This window comes from Phoxinus phoxinus (assembly GCF_949152265.1).
Source record: "Phoxinus phoxinus genome assembly, chromosome: 4".
Classification (NCBI taxonomy): Eukaryota; Metazoa; Chordata; class Actinopteri; order Cypriniformes; family Leuciscidae; genus Phoxinus; species Phoxinus phoxinus.
Genome location: NC_136879.1, coordinates 37,578,496 through 37,590,940, shown reverse-complemented (window position 1 = coordinate 37,590,940; position 12,445 = coordinate 37,578,496). Strand labels below are relative to the sequence as shown.

Here is a 12,445-nt window from a genome sequence, read left to right as displayed (position 1 = left end):
CCGCCCCAAAGTGTCGCCCCGCCCCATCGTCCAGACTGCACTCTGGGGTACTACGATGCGTGAGAGTTGGCAACCCTGAGGGCCATACATATTGTAGTAATAAACTTACCGAAACCTTAAAGTGTCAGATGTAATGGCTTCGAGTTCGACATGAGGCATAATAACATTGCATATTATTAACATCTCAGTTCTACACTCAAAATAACGCTTTCGCATATTAATGTGCACTTGCCTAATATGGTACCACCTTAATTCGACCACTGGGAGGCAGATTGCTTTTTTTTAATCTAATGGTTACAACAACAACAAAAAGAAGCAAAAAATATCAACACGTAGATGTAGCCTAATACATCTCTATATAAATATATTAATTTATAAATATATAACTTATTATAAATAATACATTTTCAGCTGTATAACAATTATGAGATTCAAAATAATTCATTAAACAGCAAAAAAGTATTGTACAAAAAATGTTAATATCATTGTTTAGAAAAGATAATTATCGAATTTCACAAAAATAAACATGCACAACAGCAAAAAAGAAAAAAATGAGTGACCATTTCTTAAAAGCCCTGACGTGACTTTTTTAAAAGAAAAATCCACTTGTTCGGAAGGTTAAAATCAACCTTTATTACTATGATCTGAATGCCACATAAAGCAAAAAAAAAAAAAAAAAGCAAAAAAAAAACAACAAGCTGATTCTTCAGATTACTTAAATATAATCAATATAAAGTAAATATTGCTGAATTAATTTCTATGAATGATGTGCACTGATGATGATGATGCGTGTGTGGTCTGATGATGTCACTCTGGCCTGAGGAGAGCAACTCTATCAGCTCGTATAATCTCACACACTTCTGAGCGCTGAGAGATTGATTGGTTCACTCATCCTATATTTCACTCCTGACTCCAGAGTTTCCGCTCAAAACATTCAGCCTGAAGCGATCCTGGCACTTCCATCTGTCATCGATGCCAAGCGGTGCCGCACATTTAAAATTCCAACCGTGATTGACTTTTATGCGTAAAGGGCAAGATCACACACGCAGGTCAAAACATGAGGGCTTCATATTAACACTGGTGGAAATGTGACTGGAAATGAAGAAGCCACAGGGATCGGCTTTGGATATGTACGAAACCAGTTTATTTGATATAATATCAATCCACAGCTCTATGTACAAAATAAAAATGCAGTCTCTATAGCTCAATGGGAATGTATTCAATTAGAATTCATTATCATCCAAAATATTTTCCAGTGGCTTTTCTTGATTGCATTCAGCAAATTTTGGATTTTTTAAAACACGAACCAAAAGTTGCTTGTGTAACTGAGAAACTCACAGCTAAAACAGAACAAAATCAATGAAAAGGTCAATTAAAAAATAAGTTACACTGTACACATTTTGTCTGTGTAGAGACTCGGGTCGTCTTCTATAATGCGAGTGTTGATTAATGTGTCAGTTATGCAGGGCTGAACCACAACAAACCATATAAACGTGAACAGAACAGTCCATCAGCTAAAAATCATATTGCATTTATCAACAAAATTCAAGTAAAACAGGACATAGTGACCGAGGAGAATGAACTGTAAAAAAATCCTCCGCTCGGAGAAAGGAATCATAAAAAAAAATCCGTTCAGCATTATTTTGACCTGAGATCAATCAATATTCAATATTCAACACAATTACTCAATGAATATTCAACTCACATGTATTTTTCAGGTCAGAATAGTGCGCAGTATTGTACATTTCGGATAAATTGAAAAGAAATAAACTCAAATATATACAAATCCAAAGTTTGGGGGGCGTTTACGGCTTTTCTGTACAAATATGAGAATGTTAAACAAACAAAAATGCATCATATTTTATCCGGCTGTTGTTTCGTCTTACATCTAAAGGACATAATAAATAAATCACAGCCCTTGTTTTAGAAATAAACAATGAAAATGTTTGGCAGATGTTGGCGGCTGCCAACGTCGAATGTGCAATTTCTAATTCTATTGATTGTACCACCACGTTCCCGGCGGTTTCTGATTGGCCACAGCGCACACGTAGAGCTCAGCTAATGTGTGTAAGTGTCTACGGTGGATAAGCATCATATCTTACAGCGAGATTTCGACAGGAATGTCTAACATTCGGGAATATTAGTGAGGAGAAACCGTCGTCATGCATCGGCCGAGCGTTCATTGAGTCCGTCTCCTGATGCGTTTCAGCTCTGGGTTTCGTTCTCTGCGCTGCTGTCCCGTCGCACCCAGATGACCTCATCAGGCAGCGCCTGCTCATCCACACTGGCCACTGACATGGCGCACTGCTTCCCTACGTGAGAGAGCTTGGCATGCTGGGATTTGTAGTCCTTCTTGCTCTCCGCTTCCTCGTCCTCGTCCTCCTCGGTGTCTCCCTCCAGCGAGAGGGCAGAAAGCGGGCCCTCCAGGTCCGGCTCGGTGGACGGGCTCAGAGCGGACTGAGAGAAGTCGTCGTCGTCGCTCAGGATGTCCGTTTCCTTCACGTCGTGTTCCTGCTCCTCGTAGCGCTGGAGGTCGAACTGTTCCTCCACCCAGCGGTCGGTGTCGCCCGCCGGGATGCCGCTCTGCTGCTGAGCATGCTGGGAGTCCGGCGAGTCGCTGTCGGGTTCGGTGTCGAAAACGATGTCCGTGTCGATGGTGAAGCGGTTTCGCACCAGTTTCCTTCGGCCCAGAGTGCGAGTCGGAGCGGACACTGAGGAGATATAAAACATTGAGCATTATTCACACATCTACAGAGGACATTTTGGTCATTTGTTTGAGTTAAACTCTGTAAACAAGTTGCCCAAAGGTTTGGAAGCAGTGTTAACCACATGAACCCAATGAAAAATAAGTATTTTATGCTTTTATTTGATTAAAATACAATAAAAACAGTAATATTGAGAAAGATTTTTACTATTTAAAATAACTATTTTATATGTGAATGTATGATAAAATGTAATTTAAATATATATCCATTTTCAGCATCATTAGTGTCACATGATCATAAGCAGTCTTCAGTGTAGAGTTAATTTCGTTAATGAAATCTATGACAACCTTTTTTTTCCATGACAAAGATGACACCAACGTCTTTAAATGTGACTTTATCAACATGCAATATTGTTAACGAAAATGACGACACTAAAATATAGTTAAAAAATAAATCACTCTGTGTTTTTGTCGAACAAAAGAGACAACAAAACATTACAGACTGTTTTTAACCAGCCGTTACAAGCTTTTCATGCTTGCGGTTGCCAGATTTCAAGAAATTAAATCCCCCAATCAGAGCTTTTCTATAAAAAAAAAAAAAAGTTTTCTACCCGGTGTTTTACTGTTTCTGTGAGATTTTCTGCTTAAATGAAAGTGTCGTTCAGTCGGTCTGTGTTCTGTCATGAGCCACTCACGCTGTTTGCCGATAAATCCAAACATGAATCTCTCGACTATATTTGCAATTGCTGAATTAATGCACTTACGCAACCTCTATGTGACAATACAATGTCTTTTTTTGCTGTTGTTTTAATAGAAAAACATTACTGTAATTTGGAATTATTGGAGTTTTTTGTTTTTACCAGTATATGATAAATAGCCTATAATAATTCTGGAAACAAGATGAGGTAAAATAAACCATATGCATATCTGTTGACTTATATTTGTGCTTATAGGTGAAAATACAATAATTCTAATGAAAGGTACAAATACATTTCTATTTATTATAATTTTGAGCAAAATAATTGTGATTTTCAATTCAACCATTACACAATTGACTAAAAAACTAGACTAATATTGCTCAGACATTTAGTCGACTAAAACTTGTCTAAACAAAAACAGGACAAGGTTGATTAAACATGAAACAAAATAAAAAGTACATCTGACACAGGACTAAGACTCAATTAAAAATAGTTGACAAAATGAACACTACAGTACTTCAGTGTCACATGATCCTTCAGAAATCATTCTAATATGCTGATTTGCGGCTCAACTGAAGTCAGTGTTTAGCATCAGCTGTGTGTGTGTGTGTGTGTGTGTGTACCTGCTCTGTTCATGGCCGGTCGGGCTCCTTTAAGAGCACACAGGCGTTTTCCTCCGAAGGGAACGTACTGCTGATTTGGAGGAAGACTTTCTGTCTTCAACAGCTGACGGCGCTGTTTATCTCTCAGGATGGAGTGAACCATCTTCAAGAAGTCTTTCTTACTTTCTGGAGAGCTGCAGACATCATTTAACACACACATTTGCACATTGATATCACATCAGTTCATTATTCATGTTGATTTTAGACATTATGTTCAAGGTCCAACACTTATAAATGGGTCAGATAAATATGGTTTGTATTTGTGTTTCACAAAACAATAACAGCGCATTTCAGTGAAGGGGAGACACCGCAGGCAAAAACATCCCTTTTTTTTCCACTGATTTTGGGCTATTTGTCTTCAGTAACATGTCTTCTTTCAGACTTGTGGTGGAAAAAAAGTCCAAAATACACTTTTAGGTATTTTGCACTAGATTTCTCCTAAATTCAACAAAAGTTGCCGTTCCAAATCAACACGCTGCTCCGCGTTTGCTGTATACTGTATATAGCATTACACATACACATATACCATTGGAAAGCTATCTCTCTCCTGTACAATGTTGTCGGATCCAAATATGGTAATTTCCTTTTTTATCAGCAACCAATCGTGAAAGTACAATGGGGCATTTACCTCTAAAAGCGAAATCTCATTGGCTGATGTCAATTTCTGACAACGTGATTCTCAAAATGTTTTTTTTTTCCTCATACTCTGAGCAGCACTTACACACACCAAACTTTCCAGTTGTATTCCTATCTATATTCTTAAGGTTCTTACAGTGAGGTTTGTTCATATATCATTCAGATTCTGATTTATGCAACATTTTATACCTAAAAACAGGGCAAAAATGTATTTTTTTATGGCTGTTGACAGTTTTGACTGATTAATGGAGTGATATAATGAGATATCCAAAATCCCCTCTGTAAAAACCTTTGACTCTAATATGTCAACAAGATGAAACAAGAATTTTTAATCTGGCTTTATCCAATGTTCAGATTTCTCTTCTGGAAATATATGCAAATTAGTGCATATTTAATGAGATAATACCTAATTTGCATACTTATTAGGGCTGTAACGATACAGCAAACCCACGATTCGGTTCGTATCCCGATTTCTGACCCACGATTCGATACAAACCGCGATTCTTGCGAGGAGGGAGGATTTTAAAAGCTTTTAAAAGGATTTTAAATAAATAGCTAAAGCTATAACTCTGTTTTCTTGTAACAAAATACTTTTGAAAAACAAACAGAACTATACTCCATTGTGGAGATGATTCGAGCATGTTAAAAATTCTTCTGAGGTAACCGAGGCTTACTGTCTGTGCTGTAAACCACAAACAATATTGCCTATTCCGCATGACCCGCATCTCAAGCGCAGGAATAACGCTTGCCACAAAGTGAACGCGCCTATATAGAGAAATGCACACTTCCTAAGAATTAGCCTAAGCAGCCATTTCTTTATGTTTTGAATTAACGTTAAATCAAGTAAAAGTATTTCAAGCTTTCTATATAAGTTTCGATTCGTTTATGAGGAGAGGTGTGATTTTTGAATAATAATCAAATGATACCCAGCGATCTTCGAATATTATTTTTGCTTGAAATTCCCATACCTAATATGTAAAAGACCCCGTCACAGCCCTAGGATCTATTCTGGACGAGAAAGATAAGTCTGGGAAGGGGTGTGTCGATCGCGATCTGCCTTCTCACACCGCGACACAGGTTCGTGGATCTGAGTGTCGCGATTTCGGTTTAATATCGTAAATCGTTACAGCCCTAATACTTATACATAAATATTCTAAAAACTTGTAAGAAAAAAGATATTTGTATTATTGTCAGTAATCAACTGGGGAAGTTTCATGCTGATATCAGTTCATGTTTGTTTCCTATTCACCTGGGGTGTCTCCCCTTAACATGCACATATCTGCACATAAAAGCTGTACACAGGGTTCCTCCACCAGATGGTGACAGTTTTCTAATGTATGATGTTTGTTAAATGTAGTGTATTGTTTTATAGCAGGAGACACTGACCTGCAGCAGAGCTGAAACGCTCTCTCTGGTCTTCCCTCTGATTCAGACTTCACATGGACGATCTCACAAACGGCTGCGCTGTCTCCGTCTGTAACCACACACACACACTGTGATCAGGTCCCCAGAGTTTCGTTTGGGTCTGACATCCTCATGCATTGATTGGTTGTGTTTGTCACACTCCCCGGTGAGCTTACCTGTGTTGGACAGTGTGCGCACCTGAAGCGCATCAGTGGGGATCATGTGCCGGAAACGGAACGGATCTCTCTCCTCACCTGAGACCGATGCTCTATGAGAACCACCCTGAGAAAGAGAGACAGACGCTGTTATTATGAGGGTGTGGACGCTGTACAATACTGCATGAAACAAGAGTATGAATACAACACCCAGCTAACTGATGACTACTTCTTTAAGCCTGTGAAAAAAGGCTGCAGGAATAGAGGGAGTTTGGGAGTAAAAAGTTTGGGAGTAACGTGCACATCACAACACTCACCATTTTCTTCTTCTGCTTGGAGTAATCTTTACAGATGAACACAACAGCGGTTTTAAACACTGGAGAAGAAAGATACAACATTACTCTTCAGTTCACTTTAGAACTTCACATCTATCTATCTATCTATCTATCTATCTATCTATCTATCTATCTATCTATCTATATGTCTGTCTATTTATCTGTCTGTCTATCTATCTATCTATCTATCTATCTATCTATCTATCTATCTATCTATCTATCTATCTATCTATCTATCTATCTATCTATCTATTCATTAAACTAACTAACTAACTAACTAACTAACTAACTAACTAACTAACTAACTAACTAACTAACTAACTAACTAACTAACTAACTATCTGTCTGTCTGTCTGTCTGTCTGTCTATCTATCTATCTAACCATCCAATTAACGAACTGACTAACTATCCATGCATGAGTTGAGGTTGTGAGACTGAACGTACCGAATGTGGCCAGCTGTGGCTCTTTCTTGCACTTCCCCAGTGAGGAGGACGGGTTGATCCATGTCACGCTGGTGTGGAGGAGTAAATCTCCCATAGACAAGTCAGCAACCTGTAATCATAGCAGACGCCACTGTTAGAGAGCACACACACACACACACACACACACACACACACACACACACACACACACACACACACACACACACACACACACACACAATCTGCAATCCAGAAGGGATCACGTCTGTCCCTGACGGCATCATTCAGAGCTACAGCTACAGTATATTATGCAACTAAAGTTTCATTGTATTCACATAATACGCTGATAAGATTGAAATATGCTGTCGATAAATACAGGAATGAAGAAGGAAATCTGATCCGAACGATGGACTGAGACTTAAGTTCTGCATTATCTCAAGTTATACTAAAATGCAACCAAAAATAGACAACTGACACCATGTGAATGACACAATATCATTTTTATATTGATATCTACATAAACAAGAAGTCAATACTGAGCATTTCACATTTAGACAAAATTATTTGGCCTGTTATTCCATTTATTGTTTACAGTGACGGTTGCTTGTCCAGTGAAATTAGTCGACTGGAAGCAGCTGATGTAAAGTTCACAAACCTCCTTCTTTTCTCCAGTCTGTTCAGAGATGAGGAGGTCAAAGACGGCTCCAAACTCCTCGTGGATCTTCTGCATCTCGTTGATGTGACTGGCCACCGTGTTCATGGCCTTCATTGCAACTGCACAACAGAACGAAAATAAATTATACATCAATCAATCATATGCATGCCAATTATATAGCTGTGAATGAAGAAAGTTGGTCAAAACATAACAGTTCAGATTCATGGTTTTAAAGCAGATCTGTCACATCTGACTAGACGAGTCACACTTGAAACCATTAAAATATTGCATCATATATACAGTATATACAGTCAAACCAAAATTTATTCAGACACCTTCACCATTTCTCACATTATCACAGTTTATTTGCTATAGTTTAGAAAATGGTAATAAAATATGACAAGACAAGAGTTATCAAATCAGTTGACATCCTTCTGTTAGACTGTCTCACACATGAATTAGGTTGAATAGATTTAAGTACACAATTAGATAATACCAATTTAGGTCAACCAATTACCAAGCAGTTTACTTTATTTTGCTATCCAAACTTACACAATTGAACTATAGTGTCCTGCACCCACTAGTGAAAAAAAAAATATACAAAATGATATCTGGTGTTTGAATAACTTTTGGTTTGACTGTATATATATATATATATAAAGCAGCACAACTGTTTTCAACATTGATAATAATCAGGAATGTTTCTTGATGATTATGGTTTACAGCTTATGAAAACCTTTTCACAATATTCTAATTTTGAATTTGGGGTTTTCATAAGATGTAAGCCATAATCATCAAAATTATAACAAATAAAGGCTTGAAATATCTCACTTTGCATGTAATGAGTCTATATAATATATTAGTTTCACTGTTTTAAGTTGAATTACTGAAATAAATGAACTTTTGCACCATATTCAAATTTTTCAAGTTTCACCTGTAAATATGTGACCCTGGATCAGAAAACCAGTCACGAGTCGCACGGGTATATTTGTGGCAATAGCCAACAATACATTGTACGGGTCAAAATTATAGATTTTTCTTATATGCCAAAAATCATTAGGATATTAAGTAAAGATCATGTTCCATGAAGATATTTAATACATTTCCTACCGTAAATATATATAAAAATATTTTGTGAGTGAATGCAGCACAATGGTGAACATAAATGCACAACTTTAAAGGAGATTTTCTCAATGTTTCGATTTTTTCCACCCTCAGATTCCAGATTTGCTAATAGTTGTATCTCGACCAAATATTGTCCTATCCTAACAAACCATACATCAGTGGAAATCTTATTTATTCAGCTTTCTAATGATATATACAACTTATGACTGGTTTAGTGGTCCAGGGTCACATATATGTTTGCGTAAAGCTCTCTGATGCACACAGGCTGATATGAAGCTCACCGTTCAGATGGTAGTGCTCCTCGCTGTCAGGGTCGGTGAGCGAGTGCAGTTCTCTCAGCAGAAGAGGGTACTTCAGCACTCTCTGGATGGGTTTGATCAGGAACGACTCCAGCGTGGACGAATGCTGCTGTTTGGGGTTGCGCTCGTCCAGGAACGCCTTGAAGGCCGCGTCTGTCTTCGCTGGAGAGAACACACACACAGGAAGTTGTGATTATGCTGTCACGGGATTGTGTGTTTTGATGCTGATAGGAAGATTTGAAGACTGGAGGCATTTGTTATGCTTCTCACAGTTACACAATATAGTGCAATTTTTTTTCAAGCACATTAAGTTCTAATGTAACTAACTTAAGTAACTTAACTGGAAAACACTTTTAAGTAAATTTCACAAATCTGCAGAATGGATGTTAAATAGTAAAAATAGACAGCGAGAAGATCCAGACCAACCTCACAGACACCCACACACACACACACACACACAGCAGAAGAATTATACAACTGACGACCCAGAGCCGCTCACATGAGATTTACAGGCGCCCAGCCGCAGGGCTCTGTGAAAATCCCACAATTCACGGGGAGCAAGGGCATTTCTGAGCTGAGATTTACGCACCTTTGACCAGCACTTTGGGCACTTTGGTGTGGCTGGCACAGAAAGCGCTGTAGATCTTGAAGCGGTCGGCGTAATACAGGAACGAGCCACCCAGAGAAAAGAGGATTTTCTGTAAGACCAGAGGGATTTTGAGAGAAATACATCAGGTAACATGGTGTGTGTTGAATACATCTGGTTATGGATAGTTTTGAGTGATGCAATAACATGGTACGTCCAAAAAAACATGGTAATATCGTCACACATGCACATTCTACATGCCCAAAAAACAAGGTACCATAATAACAATGACATTAAAATGACACTCTGAACGTTTAATGGAACGTAAATGAAACCACAGTCACAAACCTTGAACTCTTCCACCCGCTCCAGTTTCTCCAGGTCCGGCACCAGTCGGGTCCCGTCTTCCAGAGTCTTCAAAAACTCCACCTGGAATTCCAGCATTTCCAGGAGGTTTCCGAACAGCACGTCCAACTATTAAATACATAGGCAGGAAAAATGTGTGTTGTCAATTATAACAGCTAAAAAAATAACAATTATGTCATATGGACTACCTTTATGACATTGTATATATATATATATATATATATATATATATATATATATGTGACTATATATATTGTTAACAGTATGAATTTGTTTTACTTTTTGCATTTCATTTTAATTGTGTCATTTCATAATTTGTTTTCATTTTTTGTATTTTTTATTAATTAATATTTATGTCTATATGGTTTTTAATTAATTTTTATTTTAGTTTTATTTATTTTAGTACATCAAGTAAAAATATTTTTTTTTACATTTTAAATAAACATTTTAATAAAATAAAGAGAACAATTTTTTTTTTTGATTTTATGTGATTTCAGGTAAGGAATTTTAAAAAAATGAATTTAGTTTTAGTTAATTATTATAACCCTGATATATATATATACACACAGAACAAATATATACATATTTAATATTACTTAAACATCAAATAAATAAAAAAATTGTAGAATAAGTGTTCATATCAGCAATTTTATTGTTATTTTAATCTCATTTGATGTTCCTAAATAGTTTAAAGTGTGTATTCTTCTCTATAGATATATGTACCAGTCGAACTATCTGTCCATATCAGTCAAACTACATCTCTTTTGTGTCTGCGGTGATGTATAATGAGTTCTTCTCCCATATGTAGGGCATTAAAGGAGCAGAAACATGACACCGAGAACTTCCTCTCTTCTGTCTGATGTAAGTTTTCCTCATTTTGTGTCTCCCTCCCACACCTCTCCTTTCTAGTGTGTGTTTGTCTCCATCTCTATGTCCTCCTACACACTCCTCTCCATCAGGACGATTATGAAATATAATTCTGTGTTCTGGAGGTGTGTTCGAGCTCGCCAGCGGATAATAATATGAAAACATCAGCGGTGCTTTGACTCACCTCGTCCTGAGTGAGGAAAGACTCCTTCTGCAGAGGGGTTAGATATCGCCCGATCAAACAGTTCAGATCCTGACAGAGAGAACACACACACACACACACACACACACAATCATATTAAAGAACAGCCTATTAACAAATATGGAATATTAACAATAGCTATATCTGCCAAATATTTGACCAGTTTCATGGCTGTATAATATGTTAATATCCCTGAGAGAGATATTTTACATATTTCAATATATTTTGGCAGGTGGTTTGAGGGTTGACGCTGCTAAAGGGAAAATTTAAACAGAAAAAGCCCGTTCACACTAAGGACAATAAATATAACGATAAAGATTAAGTTATAATAATCGTTCTAAATTGAAATGAATAGCCAAGTCGACACCACAACAATAACGATAACATCACTGAGAAACGATATTGTTGGATTCACTTTCAGACTGATTGTTTCCAGCTGATGAATAATAAACACAACGACAGCCAATCAAAATACATCCTTTTTTTTAACGAGCTCGATAAAAGTAAAAAAAGGCTATATTTGATTTGTTAATGTTTTAACAAGCTTGCATACACCACAGTTACAGTATAATAATGTGACTAACCTTTGTGGATGCGATTTATTCAATTTTATGTTGTCGTTACGATGTCTTTAATTGTTTCCCCACATTCTGTGCATCTAGCCGATTTGACATGTTAATAAACCCAAATGTAAGAACATATAGCACGGTTTCTCCCGTAATGTTTCATGGGACTTTCATTATGACATTTCGGAGTTTACTCGCAATATACGGACATACGTAATCATATTCTATGACAAGGGTCCGAAGTCCGCGTTACGTAGGGAAATATATGTGACAGGTATTATAAAAGCATTCAAATAAATTACAAATTTTTTTGATTTATTATATCAGTAGTTAAGGATTAAAGATAAAAGACTTAAGTCGTTTTTTAAAATATTCACAAATCCTTTGGTCGAGTCCGAGCCAAGTCTGAAGTCTATTAAAATGCTACTCGAGTCCGAGTCTCTAACTCGAGTGCCCATCTCTGGTGTGTATATATATATATATAAATATAGTTCCTATAGTTCACTATAGTTCCTATAGTGCTGGTTTAGACCGACTCTGAAGTAGGAGCGAAATTAGTTCCTCTAAAAGGAGTTCCTAGAACTAAAATCTTCCATGTATATATATTTATTATGTACACATATTCACACACTCATTTCCGGTTTCAGTTCTGCTGGAGTGCTTTTTTTTCAGACTGTTGATTTAGTTCTCTGCTCAAACAGGCAGACGAATCCGAAACACACTGCAAATATTTCCAGCGACGGACAGGATCTCATCTAATCT

General features: G+C 37.1%; 1 protein-coding gene across 4 annotated transcripts in view; it reads right to left on the bottom strand.

Annotated features, from left to right (window-relative positions):
• Window positions 1–846: 846 nt before the first annotated feature.
• Window positions 847–12,445, bottom strand: part of tiam1b (TIAM Rac1 associated GEF 1b) — a 95,612-nt gene continuing 84,013 nt past the window's right edge. For 3 of the 4 annotated variants that reach the window (XM_079609899.1, XM_079609898.1, XM_079609900.1), the window contains exons 18-28: window positions 11,100–11,168; window positions 10,031–10,156; window positions 9,686–9,794; window positions 9,079–9,258; window positions 7,673–7,791; window positions 7,039–7,147; window positions 6,577–6,635; window positions 6,281–6,386; window positions 6,087–6,174; window positions 4,026–4,198; window positions 847–2,711 (exon numbers count right to left, since the gene is read on the bottom strand). In XM_079609899.1, coding sequence (XP_079466025.1) covers window positions 2,206–2,711; window positions 4,026–4,198; window positions 6,087–6,174; window positions 6,281–6,386; window positions 6,577–6,635; window positions 7,039–7,147; window positions 7,673–7,791; window positions 9,079–9,258; window positions 9,686–9,794; window positions 10,031–10,156; window positions 11,100–11,168 — 1,644 coding nt within the window. In that variant the 3' untranslated portion in view covers window positions 847–2,205. The remainder of the gene's footprint in view (window positions 2,712–4,025; window positions 4,199–6,086; window positions 6,175–6,280; window positions 6,387–6,576; window positions 6,636–7,038; window positions 7,148–7,672; window positions 7,792–9,078; window positions 9,259–9,685; window positions 9,795–10,030; window positions 10,157–11,099; window positions 11,169–12,445) is intronic. The other variant, XM_079609901.1, reaches the window with a different exon arrangement.